General features: G+C 44.8%; 1 protein-coding gene across 5 annotated transcripts in view; it reads right to left on the reverse strand.

Moving 5' to 3' along the window:
* The window catches only part of IARS1 (isoleucyl-tRNA synthetase 1), a 102,985-nt gene that overhangs the window by 61,751 nt on the left and 20,442 nt on the right, over positions 1 to 20,792 (reverse strand). For all 5 annotated transcript variants that reach the window (XM_083429080.1, XM_083429079.1, XM_083429078.1 and 2 more), the window contains 5 exons: positions 20,515 to 20,671; positions 19,682 to 19,801; positions 19,099 to 19,181; positions 8,968 to 9,085; positions 5,374 to 5,521 (listed from right to left, as the gene is read on the reverse strand). In XM_083429080.1, the coding sequence (XP_083285206.1) occupies positions 5,374 to 5,521; positions 8,968 to 9,085; positions 19,099 to 19,181; positions 19,682 to 19,801; positions 20,515 to 20,671 (626 nt within the window). The remainder of the gene's footprint in view (positions 1 to 5,373; positions 5,522 to 8,967; positions 9,086 to 19,098; positions 19,182 to 19,681; positions 19,802 to 20,514; positions 20,672 to 20,792) is intronic.

Here is a 20,792-nt window from a genome sequence, read left to right on the forward strand (position 1 = left end):
GTATTTCTTCCCGGCTGAAGAAGCACAGCCCCCACCGCTCTGTCTGACGCGTCTGTCTCCACTCTCATGGGCTTCTGTAGGTCCACATGCAGAAGTTGTTCTTCCGAAGCGAAAGCCCTTTTCAGTTCTTCAAAAGCTCTCTCCGCCTCCGCCGTCCAAACAAATTTCTTCTTGCTACTGAGGCAGTCGGTGATGGGCGCTGTCAAGTGTGCAAAATTCTTGATGAACTTCCGATAAAAGTTCCCAAACCCCAGGAACCTTTGCACATCCTTCTTGGTCTTCGGTGTCTTCCATTCCAGCACCGCCTGGACCTTGCCTGGATCCATGGCCAATCCTTTGTCTGACAAGCGGTACCCCAGGAATTCCACCTCCTTGGCATGAAACTGGCACTTCTCCAGTTTCACCCACAGCTGATTGGCTTGCAGCCGGCCCAACACTTCTCTCACGTCTCTCACATGCTGCTCTTCATCTTCCGAATACACCAACACGTCATCCAAAAAGGCCACACAATTCTTGTAGAGCAAAGGTCCCAAGACGTGGTTGATAAAACTTTGAAAACATGCGGAGCCGGCTTGGAGACCGAAGGGCATTACGAGGTATTCAAATGCTCCCAAAGGGGTGAACATGGTGGTCTTCCATTCATCCCCCTTCCTTATCCGTATCAGATTGTACGCCCCCCGCAGGTCCAGTTTTGTAAAAATCTTCCCCTTCCTTACCCTGGTCAGAATGTCATCAATTCGGGGCATAGGAAAAGCCAGGGGTTCCGACACGGCATTTAGGGATCTGAAGTCCACTACAAGCCTCGGCTTATCTGTGTTTTTTTTGTCCACAAAAAACACTGGGCTGCCCCCCACCGCTCGGGACTCTCTGATGAAACCCCTCTTCAGGTTTTTGTCAATGAACTCCCTCAGCTCCTGCATCTCCCTGTCTGACATGGCGTACAGCTTGCCCACTGGGAGTTGAGCCCCAGGGAGTAGGTTGATTTGACAGTCAAAGGGTCTATGCGGCGGCAGTTTGTCCGCTTCCCTTTCGCTAAATACGTTGCTCAGATCTGCATATTGCGGAGGCACCTCCCCTTGCTTCATTACCTCCATCCCAGCTAGGGTGAGCTTGGCTCCCCCTGGATCCTTTCCCTGCTTGCAGTGTTCTAGGCAATGCGCTGACCCAAAGGAGACCACCCTCTGGTGCCAGCCCACTAGAGGATCGTGTAGTGCCAGCCAGCTCATCCCCAAAATTATGGGAGCTCCTCCCAAGGTGGCCACATTAAACGCTATCCGCTCTGTGTGCCTTGCCACCCTCATTGTCATGGGGACTGTCTGTTGGTTCACTTCTCCTCCCAGCAACTCTCTGCCGTCAATCGTGGTTACCTGCAGGGGTTTACTTAAGGGGAGGGTTTGTATCTGGTGCTCAGCTGCGAACTCCTTACTCATGAAATTACAGGAGCTGCCTGAATCCAGAAGGGCCTTGATCTGTAGAGGATGTCCGTTTGGCAGCTCTAGCAACACCTCTATCACTAGAGCAGGTCTGGGAGGTTCTGGTGCGGGCACTCTCACTGCTTTTGAGCCTGGCTGCTGTGCCCCGACGGCAGCCAGGCGTTGGCTTTTACTTGCTCCGTGCTTTCCTCCTCCTCTCCCCCAACAGCTCCTGCCATGCCTTGCCATTCCTTTCTCCGTGGACAGACTCTGGCAAAGTGTCCTGGCTGTTGGCAGAGATAACATTTCTTCCCGCCCTTTCCCTCCTTCTTCCGCCCTTCACCGATGTTTGAAACTGCGCGCGCACGCGCTGTTCCCACTTCCATCGGCTCTGCCGGCGGGAAAGGCTGCTCTGGAATGTCTGGAATGCGGAGCTCCCTCCAACGTTCTCCTTTCCCCTCCCGCTTCTCCAAAGCCCTCGCTTCCTGGCGCGCCCCTATGGCCAGCGCGGCTTTAGTCAGCTGATCCATAGACTCCGCTCTGGGGGTCCGGGAAAGTTCATCTTTCAAGGACGAAGACAGACCTTCTTCGAAAAGCATCTGAATGGGTTCAGAAGACAAGTCCCACCCCAATCTATGAATCAGCATAGTGAACTCAGTCCAGTACTCACGGACAGTCCTGTTTCCCTGTCTGCAAGCCATTAACTGCCTTCGCACCCCTCCCTGCTCAATGTCACTGGAAAACATCAGGTCCATGGCACGAAAAAACTTCCTTGTGTCCTTTAGGATCTCATTATTTGCTGCCATCAAGGGTCTAACCCAGTCCTTCGCCCCTGATTCGAGATGGCTAATTACAAAAGCCACTCGCGATTCCTCATCAGGGAAGTCATCAAATTGCAGATTGAGAGCGTATTGCATCTCTGTCCTAAAAGCATGATAGTTTCTGGGGTCCCCCCCAAATTTCTGCACCAATCCTGGCATCTTTCTGTTGAGTGGGGTGGCTTTCTCCTTCCCCCTTTCTGCATCCTGAGCCCTCCTCTCTTCCAGCCTCGCCGTCTGCAAGGCAAGCTGGATCTCCAACGTCCTGTACCTTTCTTCCAGACTTGGACCTCCTCCAGCTGCCCCTCCAGTTCCGGCTGGTTCGCTCATGATGCCTCTCGCTGGCACAAGCTAGCTGTCGGTGACTTTCGGATTGCTGTGATGGGATGAAGAGCTGCTTGTGTGTAAACTGCAAATCCCTCAGAGTTTGGACAGTTTCTCAAACCTCTGCCTGTGACGGAGCCCCTCCAGCATGGCTGCGTCAGTCGCTAGCAGAATCCGAAAGTGGTTGCTTTCGGAAACGTTTCCAACATAAAAGCTCCTTAACGGAAACACGTCTTCTGGACTCTCTGCGTGACAGTTTCCGGCGAGGAACGGGTGTCCCTATAGGAGGATCTGAGACATCCCCACTGTTTTCGCTGGAAGCATCTCTGAGCCATTCCTCCGCCTCCCCTTCCCTTGACATTCCTGTTCGCCCCCTACTGGTTCCCTCTTCAGGTGTTACGTCTCTCTCTACTTCAGAGAGCCTTGGCACCTCTTGTGCTGCCGATGGCAGTTCCCTGACAGGTATGAATGAGCTTTGGATTGGAAAGAAGAAAAGCACTTTTCATGATGGACACTTTGGCTATGAGTGCCCAAGAAAGATATCCTGAAACAACTGGGAATTGTGTGGAAGGCAAAATACAGATTTATAAGAGGCAACCTTTTTTCTCTGAATACAAGTATTAATTGTTGCAAAAATATGAATATGTTTACATAATTCTTGTTGATTTACAAACTGAAGTTGAGGATTTAGCTATTCCAAACTGTCAACCGAACCTTCCTTGTGCAGCTCTTGCAAAGATAAAATGTTGAAGAACCATGAATGCCTTAGCTCCATGAAGGACAGGTGAGATATGTGCAATAATAAAATTAAAATTATTTTAATGTTAAAAAATTAGGTGGAAGGTTCTAACGACCTTACGCAGTTGGAAAAAAATATGCCTTCAACTGCTATCTTACAATTTGTTATATAGATTTGTATCAGCCTTGTATTTCAGCATTCACCTGGTAACTAGAGCAACATGGGATTGCAGGCAGGCAAGGAGCAGGCTGGCAGAAGACCACAGCAGTGTTCCATCCCTTCTCTGTGTGCAGCAGAGAAACCAAGCAGGCTGTCAAGAGGAGTAAAAACCCCTCCTCTACACCCAGTATAGAAATACAGTTGTCTGCTGTAGGAGGGTGGCACTCTTAGGTCCTCCTGAAAATATGTACACTAGCAACTTTTATGGGCTTATTTACAAGACTGGTTTATGTATTTTTCTAACACTTCTTTTCCTTTTGTATCAAATATTTTTAGTATTGCTATATGTTTAATAAACTTTGAGAAATATTTTTTTTAATGAAACAATTGCTAGTTGTAGAGAGAAGGGATGAGCCCCGTATTTCATACAGATAAAACTCCTCCCATCTTTGTGGATCACTGCAATTCAGACACCTGGTGGAATGAACCGCAAGACTGAGAAAATCTTGCAAAGGCTTTCAAAAAGCCTTGAGCAAAGCAGTGTAGCGGTAGCGAAGAATAGATGTGTGCTAATTTGGGAGGAAGCAAATCTTTCAGCCATTATGGCTTTGTTCAGAAGATTGCTTTAGAACTCGAGAACTATCAATTCAAAATTTCTAAGGAGTGACTGGGCCAGGCCCAATTTACTACTGAGGCCAAATTTGCAGAGGACGTAACTGATGAGCAACAAAGAGTGGGAGATAGTAATTTCAGAAACTGCTTCATCTGAGCTGAGGAGATAGCTCTGGGTGCTTCATTTGCAACTCTGTGAAGGAATCAATACAGCTCTACATGATATGCATATGTATGTGCAACTTAAGGCTTCAGATTCTTGGCAGGCACACTTCCACCTGGCATCAACGTATGAAGTCAGGTGTGGGGCAGATGGGCACAGTTTGGGGAAAACAGCCTGGTGGGGCGAACCGAAACCAGTATCAGGCCTAATTAGCCCCATGAGCCAGAGGTTCCCCATCCCTGGTGAGGGGAATGCACTCTGCACCTCCTCAACAGCATCTCACATATTCTTAATCCATGCTTTCCAGGGAACAGCCTGGGCACTGAAAACAGATTACAGGGTTCAGCCCAGGCAAACTGATGTACCAAGTTAGATAATTGCTGTTGACTGTGCAGAGTTCATCTCAGGCATATTTTTGCTTATTTTGTGGGCCAAGAGAGACCCATGCTTGAAAAGAAGCTGCACCACTCATGTTGCTCCCCATGGTTAGCTGTGACTGGAAAGGATATCTTTATTGGAAGGGAATTGGCCTAGCCTGCAGCACGGAGCTCAGCAGAAGACGCACCAGAGATTCCCTTACAAGGAAATTTTCCAATTATCCTTTTAGCATTAGAAGGCAGCTTGAATCATCATGGGTAGGTAAATCAGAGGGCAAACCAATTAGATAAATCATAATAAATTAAACAAAAGCTACAGGAGTTTGGAGTGAAGCACTTTATGTAACCATTGTACTCTCCCCCATTATGCTGCCTTCCTGAGATTTATTATGACAACAGCATGAAGTTACTTTCAGGTTTTTTGTTTTTATTAAGATGACAGAACAAAAGTGAAAAGTTACATCAGCTTTGCAATAAGCCACTTGCGTATTTGACTGAAGGAAACAACTCCTGCTGCTGCCAGGCAAGTCAAGTCAATGTACATGCTGTTCTAGAATACAGCAGTACATGCAGGTGGACAGGATGGAGAAACATGTTGTATGGGTTGGTTACAAAAGTTGCCGTTTGCAAAACCATGACTGCAATCCTATGCATGCTCACCTGGGATCAAGCCCCACTGAACCAACTGGGACATACTTGCAAGTAAGCATGCACGTGAAACCACTCAAAGAAAGCACTAATTGTACGGCATAGCATATTTTGCACTTGCCTTCCACCTTCACATATTGCAAGTCTGGGTTGACACAGAGGGCCAAGTTGCTAGGCAGAGTCCAAGGAGTTGTCGTCCAAGCAACTAGAGAGATGCCTTCATCTTCTTCCAATGGAAAGGTAACAATGACTGAAGGGTCTTGGACATCCTCAAATACAGAATTAGAAAAGTTAGAAGCAACGTGGAAAAAGTTAACCTTTTTGTGCACAAAGGAGCAAATAATGAAAGCAAACTGTTATGGCCAACAATATTCTTAGTACTTATTACAGAGCATGATTCATTTATCAAAGGCTATGGCAACAAGTATCTTTCTTAAAACAATCTTCTCCATAGGCTACTGGATTGTTAAGAAATAGCCCTGTTTTTTAAAAAACCAACCTATTCAGATTTTTATGTAATTAACTATTTAAACGGAGATCGGAAGCAAAACACCATTACCTAGGTTAACCAAAACAAGCAATATAGCTAGATATAAACAATATGGCTATTCTACTGAGAGGTACAGCAGAGGTACACTCCAGATAGGCATGGAGCCAATTTGTAGCTTCAAATTAAACAACTATTTTTGTTTATCTGTATGGAGCTGCTTCAAATTCTACATGTCTTGAGTTTAGGGTTGACATGAATCCAAGAGCACTGCCCTGTACTTTTACCTATAACCTATCAGGGTATTCACATGATTACAATAAAATAGCACAGTCTATCCCCATCTGCCTCTTGGTTTTTTTACAGCATTTTCATTTCCAATATTCAGTTGTTTGCCAAGTTATACAGTGTTCAGGCTCACATGACTCAGGTAAGGTTAGGATAAAGTGAGTGTCAATGATCTGTTTGAGTCCCAGATTAAAAACTTGTTAAGCTGGAGAAGATTCCATCCCTGCCTCCCATTTCTTCTAGCACTTTTGACAGTGGATAGCGATCTTCAAAGGTACAGCATCAGAAGACCTTGCAATATATTAATTTTTGCACTGCCAGCTTTCCCTGGTTCCTTCTTCACACCCTGAGTAAACTCTGGTAATTCCATTAGTGTTTGCCACTATTTATGTTAGAACTAAGAATTGCTCCAGAGGGAGTTCACTCACTGAGCATGAAGCTCACTCAGCAGCCAAAACACAAGCATGCTTTTCCCGTTGTTATTATATAACTGCTAGCAATTCTGTTCAGTCTCTGAGCAATGTTGTATGCTGCCAGCCACCTTCATGGTTTCAACAAATACTAAATATAGTTGAGCAATTTTCACTGAACATTTATTGGCATTTTGCAGGATGAACAACACTTCAGCTGCAGAATACTGGTGAGCTATTTTTCTTTCTCCACTGCCTTCTAAAATAAGCTTACTTCTCAGGAATACAAGCTTTGTGTTAGAACAAGGGAAGAGCCATTTGTGCACACTTTGTGTTCAGTTTAATACGCATTTCAGAGGACCCCAGGAAGCTTAAGAACATCATTTTTGTTGTTAAATAACTTGTTTTTGTAGTTCTTGAATTCACATACAGAATGGGGAAAAACTTTTTAAAGAAGAGAACCACCAAAGTTATTTTTTGTTCTCTTAAAAGTTAGCTGAAGCCTGTTTTCAGAATTCTGAGTTTTGACAGTGTACACTCCAAAAAACTGAAACACTCCAGAACACTTTGCAGGAAAACCAGTGATAGCATAACACATTTTATTCAGCAGAGTGTAACAGAGAATTCTCAATTCTTATGTTTACTTGGAAGCTCACATAATGTGCTGTTCACTATATGGAAGAGAAATTAATACCATTTTGCAGATTTACTTTGTTTAGTCTACACTATCCTTCAGGTTCAGGATTTGTTACAGCATTACAAAATCCTAAAAACATCACATTTTGGGGGTAGGCGCTGACATTTAAAAATAATCAGCTGTTTAGAAAAAAGCAACTATTTAAAATCTAAACAGCAGCAGCTTCAAAATTCCAACTACACACACATACAAACAGGGTGCCAGTAACCTTAATTCCCTAAAAGCTGGACAAAATAAAAAGTTATTGGATCCCAAGCAGGTTAAAAAAAATTATGGGTTTGAAGCAGCAGCTCAAGTTGATATTTTTTATACTACTCGTCAACAAATAGTTCTTAGAGTGACTTACTATAAAAATCCAACACTATAGCAAACAATAAACTGGCAGATTAAAAAGGTCTCAGTCAAAACCCAAAAAAACTTTAAAGAACGGTGAGAATAAACAATATTTTGCTGGAAGATGACATAGTTGGCAACAAACAAGTCTGGAAAATGTTCCAAAAGGGATGCCACTACCAAAGAGTCTCTCTTTGAGGTCACCATCCACCACCTCAGGTGTCAGTGTTTCCATATCCTCAGGCCACAGAAATATAGCACAAAATCCACATCATGCTCAACATACTACAAGAATCTACTGAAGACTGTGCAGATCGGATGGACAATTCGCAAGAGCCCAGTATGCAACGGGAGCAAGATGCTATAATGTTCTGTACAAGCAGTCACCAAAATTAGCCCACATACAAGGTAAAAAGGTAAAGGACCCCTGGACGGTTAAGTCCAGTCAAAAGCAACTATGGGGTTTGGCGCTCATCTCGCTTTCAGGCCAAGGAAGCTGGCGTTTGTCTACAGACAGCTTTCTGGGTCATGTGGCCAACATGACTAAACCGCTACTAGTACATGGACGACCATGAAGGAAGGCAGAACGCATGGAAATGCCATTTACCTTCCCGCCGCAGCAGTACCTATTTACTTACTTGCACTGGTGTGCTTTTGAACTGCTAGCTTGGCGGAAGCTGGGATGGAGTAACGGGAGCTCAATCCCTCGCACGGATTTGAACCGCCGACCTTCTGATCAGCAAGCGTAAGAGGCTCTGTTGTTTAGACCACAGCACCACCCGCTCCCTTAGCCCACACAGAGTACATTACTGTAGGCTAAACAGATCCTAGGCCCATACTTGCCTACCCACCCAAGAATATGAGACAGAGCAGCACAGGCAGTGCCAGGTTTAAGGGGCACCAAGCAAACTGTATTGTGCAGCTCTCCCCAACCTGATGCTGCTCTCTGCACCCTTGGTGCTGTGGCTGCCCCAACCTTTGCATACATATGCACCCTGCCTGCCTTCTTGTTGTTATCTATTCCTCCACTCTCCTACCTGCACTTGCTGCCCAGCCTTACCACCACCACCATTTCAGGCACAGTTGGCACGGCAGCCAGCTTGGCCAGGCCAGGGTGTTTGTGGAAGCCTAAAGTTGCCTGCCACTGCTTTGCTTTAACTCTATAACTTCCTCAGAGTGAAAAAAGAATGGCAATGAGCTGAGCCACTCAGATGCTACCTGTTAGGCTGAAGAGCCACAGGGGGCAACAGAGCACCTACAGGGCACCGCTTCAGGTATTTGGAGCAATGCTTTCTAGCACACTATAGTCTGCTGCTACTAACAGTCATTAGGAGGCCCCTGGCCTATGGCGTCCTAGACATATGTAGGGTGGCAGATGGACTTATGCCACTTGGTCCAGTGGTAACAGCAGCACTGCACAGGAATCTAAAATATTTATTCAGCTTTAGATCAGGCTGGCAGTTAAAAAAAGAAATACAATAACATAACAAGCCTACATACCTTATAATTCTGGTGAGACTCGAAGTTAGAAAGGGGTGTGTTACATGCTGTTGAAAAAGGCATGACTTTAACTCCTCGGTATACCAATCCTTTGTCATAAAGCTGCTTGAAAACCCACCTAAATGAATAAATAAATAAAATAAATAGCAATTTAAGCAAACAAACAGAACAAGTTTGTTTTACTTTAAAAGATTATAATAATTAGAGAAGTCAATTGACCACATGTAAGAAGAAGGCACAGAACTACTTTCCTCCCTGGTGAGTTTACTGTAAATAACTTTTTTTTTAAAAAAAAAGCATTTTGCCCTTCGGTATCTTATCATGCAAGTTGTACTTTCCAGGCCAAAAGCACAGAACATAGAGCAGCAACTACATTGGAGTACAATTTTTAAAAGGTAATGAAAACTATCTATCTTAAGTTGCTATAGATTTCTAAGGTCAAACAATACAAATGTTGCAAGCACCAAGAGAAATCATCACAGAAACGCTTCTCATCTTACAATCAGAAGTCCCCCTTAACAAGGCAGGAGGGGCATTTATAGGATGCTATGTCACCCTAGAATAAATTATAAAATGTATTTGCTTTATTAACCCTGGAGCCTATTCACTATTCAACCTGGCTAACTCTGTAACTTGTCATGCTCTCATTTGGTATACTGACTTTAATACTTTGCTGTCCTGCTGCCCCGGCCACTAGCAGGGAAGCAGTGCCAGTATCAGGACTGATTTCTGGCAAGAAAGCACTGAAATTGCTTAAGATTTTGGTGGAAATTGGCACTGGTGCCAGGTGGGAGCTTCACCCCACTTCATGGGTGGGCTGGGCCTAACACAGTGCGTAGCTAAAAACTGTGGAATTTAATGCCACAAAATGTGCTGACGGCCACTAAAATTGATGGCTTTAAAGAGGATTTAGGTCACCAATGTATACTAGTCACAATGGCTAAATTGCTTTCAGTATCAGAAGCAGTATACCTGTGAATCCCAGATGCTGGGGAACACAAACAGAAGAGTGTCTTGTGCTCACATGCTGCTTGTGAACTTCCCACAGAGATCTGGTTGGCCATTGTAAGAACAGAGATCTGACCTAGATGAGCTTTTGGTTTGATACTGTATTCTTATTACAGTAGACACAGTAATGCACATTTTTTAAATACAAAGTTGCTATATTTTATTTCTATATTCCAAAGAAAAAGAAACCAGTAACTATTACTAGAGGGGGAAATCCTCTCTGAGGAGATAGATATAAATGTCATGCACACACAAAATTCAGGAGCTGCATCACCAGATGACTGAACTGCTAAGCCAAATTCAAGTCAACGATTCCCTCTTGTGGAACTTTTTCCAAGTGCAGGAAAGGTGTTCTTTCTTTTCCCACACCATCTTTCATTTTTACAGCTCACAAATGTTTGTGTTGCCATTAGAATGAGACAGTTCAATTCTGCAAGTACAAGAAAAAGCTGAATTTACAAGATGTCTATCTTTCAGAGAGGAAATGTAACATTAATAACTTTCAAGTGATCCAGCAATGGCTCACATGTCACGTACTGTTAAACTGAATCGTGCCTTGGTGCTAACTTGAAAGAAGGCAGGATCTCAGAGACGAGGCTACAGCCGAGCACTCCTTGCTCAGTCCTCCTGCTGCCAAGCTAAGCCATGGTTCAACCTAGCATGCTGTCCAAATCACAGGCCCCCAGTTTGTCTCCTCAAGACAAACCATAAGCCGTAAACAAACAAAAAACCTTTTTACAGTTCTTGATTTGCCTGGAGTAAGATAAATCACAAGCCCAGATGTGGACAACATGCTACGCCAAACAATGGGTCAACCCCAAGTAGCACAGCAGCAAGAGAAGCAGAAGAGGAGTGTTCTAAGCCACTGTTTGGCTTAGCATTATGTATGAACTAGTTCAGTATTTCATTTACTTGTTATATTTGTGACCATTTCTGTGGAGTTTGGAGTTTACAGGGTTAAAACTCCTTGGTGTCCTGTATCTGGGAGGGGCCTGACGTAGGTCCGTCTTTGTCTGTGAAAGTTGGTTTCACTTTAGACTGAAAGAAGCAGCAGAGAGACTGTGTGGGGGTTTTTAGCATGGAGAGATGCCGGAAAGTTCTGGTGGATTTATTGCTGTGTAAATAAACACTTTTAGAGATAGCAACGAACTGTCTCTGGACTTGATTTATCCCTCTATCTCACACGGACGGCAGGACTGCTGCGACTCTGTTTTCCTGCCCAGGTCAGCCCCAAGCAGAACTACGTAGGGAAGCGCTGACTGGACGGCAGGATTTAATGGCCAAAGGTTATGGGTCTTCCGTGTTTCCTGCCAGGTGTGAGGAGGGAAGAAGGCTGCCAGCTTTGAGCTGTTTTGAGCTCCTGCCAGGAAGGGCAGTGGGAGACGCTGGTGGAGAGCGGAGCCAAGAGGAGGCTGCTTTGGAGGACCAGCTAGCTGGCAACGCGTGAGTACGCTTAAGCCCCGGGGGGAGGAAGATGGCTGCTGCTCAGCCACAGCAAGGCCATGAGAGCTACAATATCCCCTTCGAAAGACTCAATGGGGCCAATTGGGAAGAGTGGAGTAAGCGCATGTACTACTGGCTGGAAGGGAAGCAGCTATGGGAATGTACGCAAGCCGATCCAGTTCTTGCCCAGCCCGGTGCTGCAGCTGAAGAGGTGGAGAGGGCTGCAGGGGCGGTGAAGAAAGACAAGAAGGCTATGTGTCATGTGGTGATGGCGATCGAAGCGTCGCAACTCCCTCATATTGATGGCTTACGTACTTGTCATCAAATTTGGTCCACTTTGACTAGAATACATCAAAGGACCACAGTTGGGGCAAAGATCCATGTGATACGTTCTCTGTTTGAGAAGAGGCTGTCCCCAGGGGAACCGATAAGGGATCACATTGCTCAGATGCTGACTATCTTCAGCAAGCTGCGTCAGCTCAATGTGCCCTTCCCAGACGAACTTAAGGCTTATACGCTTTTAAGCTCTTTGGACAGGAGTTATGAGAACTTGGTTCTAACGATGCCGCCGAACGATTTAACGATGGAATATATTAGCAGGCGCCTAATTGACGAAGAATCGAAGCGGCAGAGGGCTGGGAAGGAGGGCGCAGGCTGCACCCCAAGAAGGAGCGGGGGGGCAGCAGCCAGGAGTAGTGAAGACTGTTTAAAAGGCTTCATCTCCAAAATATGCTATCGGTGTGGTAGCAACACACATCTGGTCCGCAATTGTCCGCTAGAGGCCCAGGAAGGCAAGGACACCGGCCGGAGAGGAATGTCAACAAAGCAGATAAGCGGCGGTTCCAGGGCTGGTTCCCAGCAGAGACATGGGAAAGGAGCAGGCCAGGAGAAAAACAAAGACAAGTCGTCTTATCATCTCACAGCTGCAATGGTGTCTCTGGGAAACTGCGAAGGCCCGTCAGGTGGAGGCTGTTGCCATGGCAACCTTGGAAAACAGCCAGAGCGCCACTTTATCTCTTGTTGTCGACCCACAGCCTGGTGCCATCTGGTGGGCTCCTGAGAAATTGCAAGACAGTTAAAACTGGACGTTTTGTCTCGATGGCAGATGGTTCTAAGAGACAGTTAACTGAGACTGGTTTTTTGTACTGTCCCTTTATAGATCATGAGGTGCAAGCTTATGTGGTCCCCGAGCTTGCTCATTCTCTTTTAAGTGTATCAGCTCTTATTGCTGATGGTTTTGATGTGGTGTTTACTAACAACATGTGTTATTTCTACAGGGATGGGAAGAAGCTCCACAGTGTTGAGGGGAAGGACAGGCTCTTTCTGGTGCAGATGCCTGTCACTGATGCTACTGTTGCAGAGTCCCCTGAAGAAGCACAAGTGCAGTGTGCAAATGTACCACCACACCATGATTGTTTACATTTGTGGCATCGCAGATATGGAAATGCAGGGTGGTCATATATTAAGAAAGCCGCAGAGAACACAATTGGGTGTGGGTTCAAGGTATGTGATAAATACTTAGATTGTCAAGCTTGTAAAAAATCGAAGGTCACGACATGCACATATCCCAGGTCAGAAAGGAGGACCAGCAAACCCTTTGAGCTGGTTCATGCAGATTTATGTGGTCCGATGCAGGTAGCTTCTTTAAGTGGATCGAGGCATGTTTTGGTTCTGATTTTTCGAGACACACCTGGCTGTTTACACTTAAACACAAGTGGGAGGCGGCTGCACTGATCAGGGATTGGATCACAGCGGTAGAGCTGTGTTTCTCCGCCAGGGTGGTTTCCTTTCAATCTGATCGGGGGGCGGAGTTCACAGGTTCTGCGCTGCAATCTTTCTTCAGACAGAAAGGTATCAGTCATCGATTGACTGCCCCCTACAGTCTACAACAAAATGGAATTGCGGAGAGAAAACACCATACCCTACAGGAAGCAGCGGATGCTATGCTGGCAGACTCGGGTCTGCCACAGCGCTTTTGGGCCGAGAGTTGTAAGACGGCATGCTTTGTTCAGAACAGGGTGTTCAATTCAAGTGTGGGAGACACGCCCTACTTTCTGCTGCATGGAAAGAAACCCAAAGTGGATTTCTTGCGTGTGTTTGGCTGTGAGGCTTGGGTCTTCATTCCAAAGGCCACTCGCAGAAAGGGTGAACCAAGATCTAGGAAAATGATCTTTGTTGGCTATGAGCCGGGCTCAAAGGCGTGGTGTTTCACCTACCCTACTGGAAACCAGTCTAAGCTGCTTATTAGCGGCAGTGCTGAATTTTGCGAGCAGAGTGGGTGGAAACGTCTTCACGGGAACCCGGAAGTTCTGTTAGACTCAGATGAGGAAGAGGAGGAGGACGAAGCTGAACCTGTTGCTGAGGTGGACAGTCCACAACCACAGAGTCCAGAGCCAGGGTCTCCAAGGGAGAGGCTCCGAACCTCTCCAAAGGGGAGTCCCAAGACCCCTCCACAGGTCTATGTCAAGTCTGAGCCAAGGAGTGAGCCATCCTCACCAGCAGACCCAGCCGTGAGGCCTAAAAGGCGCAGCAGGTCAGAGGGGGAGGTTTCTGACACAGGGGATGGTGTGGCTGGCCCAAGTGAATCAGGCGCAGTTCCAGAGTTCATGCTAAGGAGGTCAGCAAGGTCAACCAAGGGAAAGCCACCAGAAAGGTATGAAGCCACTAGCGGGTGGGTAGGTGTGGCTAGATGTGAACCTGAATCCTTTGAGGATGTTCAGAAGTTGCCTCAGGAAGAAGCTAGCAAATGGCTTGAGGCGATGCAGAAGGAGATGAACTCAATGGAGTCTCTTGGTGTGTTCTCACTCACACAGTTGCCGGCTGGCAAGCAGGCTGTGAGTTGCAGGTGGGTTTACCGTCTTAAACCCACAGAAGCTGGAGAACCCCAGTATAAAGTTGGATTAGTAGCCCGAGGATTCACACAGAAGAAGGGTGTCCACTTCATGGAGGTCTATTCGCCGACCTCAAGAGCTGAGACTTTGAGGACACTTCTAGCAGTTGCTGCACAGAGAGGTTGGAAGGTGAACCATTTTGATGTGGATGTTGCCTACCTGAACTCAGACCTCCAGGAGGAGTTGTACATGCTTCCTCCTCAAAGTTTTGAGGTCAGTGGGCCAGGCATCGTGTGGCGGTTGCACAAATCCATCTATGGATTACGACAATCTGCCAGAATTGAATGAAGCCTTAGAAGAGCTAGGTTTCAGGAGAAGTGTTGAGGACAGCTGTCTTTACCTTAAAGGTTCAGGTGAGATGCAGCAAGCTGCTCAGATTTTTGTTGATGATATCTTGATCATGGCACAGACAGGTAAACAAGTAGAGGAGTTTGCTAGGGAGCTTGGAAAACGGTTCAAGCTCAAGCAGCTTGGAGATGTCAAGTCGTATCTAGGCGTAGGGATAACGAGAGCAAGAGATGGAAGCTTTTTGCTCAGCCAGAAAGGTAAGATTGAGCAGTTGCTCGAGAAGTTCAGGATGTCTGAGTGTGCGGGTTGCAGAACACCCATGGAGGCGGGTTACGTGAAAGAATGTCAGCAAGTAGAACGCGTTGTGTTCGAAAATACTGAACTCTTTCAATCTGCTCAGTAGAGAGGCTTCAAGTCCTAGTGTGCAGGCCTGGAATGGTATTAAACGGGTGCTACGTTACCTGCAAGATACCAAAGACTTTTGCCTCAAGATGTCAGCTGAGAGTGGTGTCAAGCTGACCGCCTGGGTGGATTCAGATTGGGCTAACCTTGAGGACCGCAAATCAGTGTCAGGCCTAGTGGTGAAGTTTGGGAACTCAGTAGTTGGGTGGAGATCCCGAAAGCAAAGTCTCATAGCGCTTTCATCTACTGAAGCTGAGTTCAGTGCGCTATCTGAGGTTTGCAGAGAGCTGGAGTTCTATGTGTGTTTGGTCCAGGAACTCTGTGGAGAACATTGTCTTCCCGTCGTGGTGCATGAAGGCAATCAACCGTGCCTCAAATTGGCCGAGACGGCGCAATTCAAGGCCAGGCCCAAACATTTGGACATACCTTTTCAGAATGTGTGTCAGAGCGTTCGTGAGGGGCTAGTTGCTCTAAAACACTGTCCCTCAACCAAGAACCTCACTGATGGTTTCACAAAACCGTTAACCTTCCAGAAGCATGAGGAGTTCTGTGAAGGTCTGTGTTTGGGGTGAGCACTGTTGCTTATTTCCCCCAGATGCAGGACAAGAGGGGGTGTGGAGTTTGGAGTTTACAGGGTTAAAATTCCTTGGTGTCCTGTATCTGGGAGGGGCTTGACGCAGGGCCGTACGTCACAGGCTTTGTCCGTGTTTGTCTGTGAAAGTTGGTTTCACTTTAGACTGAAAGAAGCAGCAGAGAGACTGTGTGTGCTTTTAGCACGGAGAGATGCCGGAAAGTTCTGATGGGTTTATTGCTGTGTAAATAAACACTTTTAGAGATAGCAACGAACTGTCTCTGGACTTGATTTATCCCTCTATCTCACACGGACGGCAGGACTGCTGCGACTCTGTTTTCCTGCCCAGGTCAGCCCCAAGCAAAACTACGCAGGGAAGCGCTGACTGGACGGCAGGATTTAATGGCCAAGATTTCCATGCTACAGAATTAAAATAGGCATCAGTAATTGCAACCCTGTTGTAGAGACTCAATATTTTTTTGGAAGTGGATATTAGATATATACTAGAGAACTGCAATTGGCAGGGGTAGGTATTCTTTAGCATTTTCTTAATTTCTATAGAATTGTAGAGTTGGAAGGAACCTGAGGATCATTGAGTTCAACCAAGGCAGGAATCTCAACTAAAGCATCCATGACAGATTGCCATCCAACCATTGCTTAAAAACCTCTGATGAAGGAGAATCTACTCCACTGTCTAACAGCTCTTACCATCAGGCTGCAATCCAGTGAAGAGATCCAAGCCAACATCTGGGGTACAGGACTACTGGATATGTGGACTAGATGACATGGTTTACATGAGAAAACAATCAAGGACATTTGTGGAAGGCAAGGCTCTTCAGCTCAGACATAAGGTTACAAAAATATCAAGTATTTTTATATTTTAACTAATCTGCTTTAAAGACATTGCCTTCAGGAGTTCAAAAGTATATCATAGGGATCTGCTTCATAGCAAGCCTGCTAAAGATAATTTTCACACTTATTAGTCTTAGTTCATCATATTAACTCTGAAAACAAGTTAAGGCACCTAGCATAGTGAGGAAACTTTCTAGAAAGGTCAGGCACATATTCCTCCGGGCACATATACCTCCAGTCTTGCATTACTGTCCCTTCTCCATCAGTATTGGCAGATTGTTATTACTTTACATTAATTTCAGCTATCTAGATACAATTCTATTTACAACAGATAAGTTTTTTCAGACCCTGGCCCTAATGCAGCAAGCCTGCCTGGTTGGCCTTGCATGGCTAAGCAACTACCAACCTTCCTCCCAAACTCGGAGCTGGGGGGAAAGCAGGGATCACTGCACAATTTTAGGACCAATCACCTGCAGCTGCAAGGTTGAGAGCCAGACTGGCGTTTTCAATGTTGAGTGGGCAAGTAAATATGTGAAGTGCTGTCTACTGCAATAAAATACAACTTAACCAAAGCTTCAAGAAAATATTGAGAGAGAGCACTACAAGACCAGTGAGACTGTTATCTTAATATATCATCCAAAATCCATTTTTCATAGTTTGCTTAGTAATTTTACTGTTCAGAATCACTGCAAAGCAAGACTACTTTAGGCAAGCCTAGCCATCAGGAATACATAGTTCTATTTTTGACTTTTCCACCTTTGAACAGCTGGCATCTGCATTATGTAACAGTTTTTTAGCATGATAAAGAAAAAGAATCTAGGATTGGGCTATGCTGTTTATTGACAGTGGAAGGCTTGAAATAACAACTCTGGTAACCAGAGCAGGGAGCAGGTTAGCTATCTCCTACACTGATGTTCCTGGATGTTCCCTTTTATTTTTTTTCTCCCACACATGAGTATGGTTGCTTCTCACTCCTGTGTAGACAAGGTAACACTAAGCAACTGTCCCCCACAGATCTGAGCTCTGGGGAGCAGTTGCATCAAAAGTTAGACCCCTCCCCTCCTCCAGCTTATATACCCTCCCCTGCCAGGTTACACACCTGCAAACTGAGACTTCTCCTGCATGGAAATCATTGCTGCACTTCCTGCTTCAAGTCCCTCCTGGTTCTAGGAGAAAGTGGGGAGGGGGAAGGTGGGGAGTCTACTGACCCATATGTGAGCTGAACAGCCACCTGCTTCTTCCGCTACATCATGCATGCCTTCCTCCATCTCAGACTGCCCTGACTCTCCCTCCTCCCCCTGCCCTGGCTTCTGCCTTGCAAGTGGCATAAAACCCCATAAAATGCTAGTCCCCTCTCCTGGGTCAGTCGCCTGGTCCACTGCTTCCACTACACACTCTATGGAGCCCTGCCAGTCCCCGACAAGCATAGGAAGCAAATATGGATCAGATTACTTATTATTATTAAAAAGAACCTATACCACCTTTCATTACAAGATGAAATTGCAAAGTAGCTGTGTGGGGTAGCTTAAAGGGGAACTTCCAACTGAGAATACAATTATTATTATTATATATTTATGTCTAGCCCACCTTCTTGCCTGAGGGTACTCAAGCTTCTAACGACATGTGGGATGTGTGTGGCGAACAGGGATAGATGGACATATTTAATATGAAAATAAAGTGTGAAGAACAGAAGCGCATGGAGGGTGAAAATGCAGAGGAGGGGCAAAGGAGGACGTTCTTCCACCAAAGCACAAGTTCAGAACTATTAGCCGTCACAGTAAAATGCAACCTCCAAGTTCAGAGGCAGTGTGGTTGCAAAGATCTGGTGCTGCAGACCACAAACAGGTAAAGGTTGCCGCCTTCAAGCTCTGCTTGTTTCTAAGCCTCCCAGCATCAACCCACTGGTCATAATTGGAAGCAAAACTCTGAACTAGATTGAGACTTTGGAAAGAGATAATGCTTACACACTGCTGGGCTCACAGAGGAAAAATTCAAGGTCAATTGCAACAGTATCCTAGTACAAGTCATAAAGGAATTTAACACACTGCCTGAAATACATAAAAAGTTCAGATATTGAAAGCTGACACTCAGCCATCTTTCTCCTTCACTTTCACACTGTTCTCATTATCCAGCAGTGACAGAGACCACATAAAGATGTTTTGCTACATCAGAACTGTTTTTACACTGCTCTATTGTTCAGCCTCTAATAGGCAGAATCTCATGTAGCATTACATTTCTCAGCACCTCCAAAAGGCTACACAATATCAAATGACAGTGCTTCATTCACCTGGTGCAGCACAGCAGGGCACTGTCTTTTCATAGGATCAGAAAAATCACAGCACCTGACCTGCAGCATAATTGGTTTCCTAGTGCCCAGGACAATCTCAACAAAAATCAAGATTTCAGTAACCATACAGCGTGAAACCTACACATACTTTCTGCCTTTCTATTTAAGAAGTGCCCAAGTCAGCTTACAAGTTATTTAAAAAGACTTCCATAACAATAAAAAAACACAAGCCATTAAAAAAATATTACAGACTGCCATTAATTATAATAAACTCAGTTCCATGGTGCCAGGAGTCTGAATCAACTGGCAAAAAGCCTGTCAGGAAAGATAGTCTGTGGAAGGGGAGGCAGGGCTTATGGTGAACAGTGAGAAAACCAAAGTAAACTTACCACACAGTCTCCATGAACTCTGGATACAAAGTTTTATAGTCATTGTCAAAGTCAATCCACCGTCCAAGTCTTGTAACACTGATCTGCAAATATATTAAATTGTGACTCTGTAACAGCTTAGTGAACCCTGTTTCATATTCATGGTTATAGTTCATGGCCACTACCTCTTACTTCTTCGATTGCTAAAAGATATACACCTTCCTCAAGAAACAGATTTTAAACAAGAATGGCCATCAAGAAAGATTGGCAGATCTCTTTTTAACAGCTAGGATTTAAATCATGCAATTAGGTTCTGCGTGCCCAATAGGGCTTCACATTTGTGTTTTCTGAACAGCATCCCACCAAATTACATGGCCCACTTTGGAAGCAAAACAGAATTTTAAACTCAATTTGTGATATAATATTGAGAGAGAGAGAGATTACAGTTCAACTCTTAGCCATACCTAGTTTTTCAAATCCCAGTCAATAAGTACATGCATACAGAATGAAGGGGAAGAAAGGGGACCTGCATACCAACATGTTTGATGCTTTGAAACCATTGCTCTGGGGAAAGAGGGTAAATATATATCTATATTGAACTTACTTTCCATTCTTGGGAGTACCTCATCACAATTCCTCTGCAACTCTTGTTGTATTCTGCAATTCCCATTTTTGCAACATCTTCTGGTCCTTTGATGCCCAGTGTTTTATCAATTTCATACTCCTGAAATGAATTATGATGCTCAGAATAGGTTGCATTGGTATTACGGTAGCTTTGTTAACTAGAACAGAGAACTTTTTGAAGCCCATCAACCAAGAGGATCTGTGGTACTTGGCCTATAGCTTTGCGCCAAACAATAAGACAAAACTCCTCTGAGCGCAGAAGTCTCACACAGCAGGAATAGCTTCAAAGTCAGCAATATTTGATTTCACAACCCAAAAATCCATGATGCTGAATTGCAAGTTGCAATAAAAACCGGGTCTCAGCTGTGCCCTGGCACTGTAATTTACTTTTTACATCTTAAGTGTAAGTCACTTACCAGTACTCAAATTTACTAAACATGAACCTGATATTTTAAAATTACTACTTTAAAATTAACTCCATGGTATACACATGATCCCAGGATAACTCTGAAATCCTGATCGATGAACAGGACATATTTAAGTTAGGAAGACTATTCATGAAGGAATTCAAAAAAAAAAAGCTCATAAAAAAGAAAATGAGTTTTTTTTTATTTCCAACAAATGAAACAATGGTCAAAAACATGTCTTTGAATTCTGTCTATGACTGAAGCAATATCAAAGTAAAAAATGAGCCTTTGTGAATGTAAAAAAACAAAACCTTATATGGAGTTCTCCATCAGGACAGCAAAAGGTTAGGAATGAAGTACTAACAACTATATCTAGGGAAGACACAAGAGAAAACATTCAACATACCACTGGCAAACCATGGCAATCCCAACCAAATCTTCTGTCCACATGAAATCCACTCTGATGAGCAAATCTAGTTACTATGTCTTTGATGGTTCCTGCAAGTATGTGTCCATAATGAGGAAGTCCTGTGGCAAATGGAGGCCCATCATAAAATGTAAACCTATGTTTTTTTAAAAAATTAAAAACACAGATTAAGCAAATAAACCAGACACATTAAGAAACAAAAATCTCTCTTACACAGGAAAAAGAATAAACAGCTTTATCTTCTATAGTTCTCAAGT

The sequence above is a fragment of the Podarcis tiliguerta genome (assembly GCF_965153285.1).
Source record: "Podarcis tiliguerta genome assembly, chromosome: 2".
Lineage (NCBI taxonomy): Eukaryota > Metazoa > Chordata > Lepidosauria > Squamata > Lacertidae > Podarcis > Podarcis tiliguerta.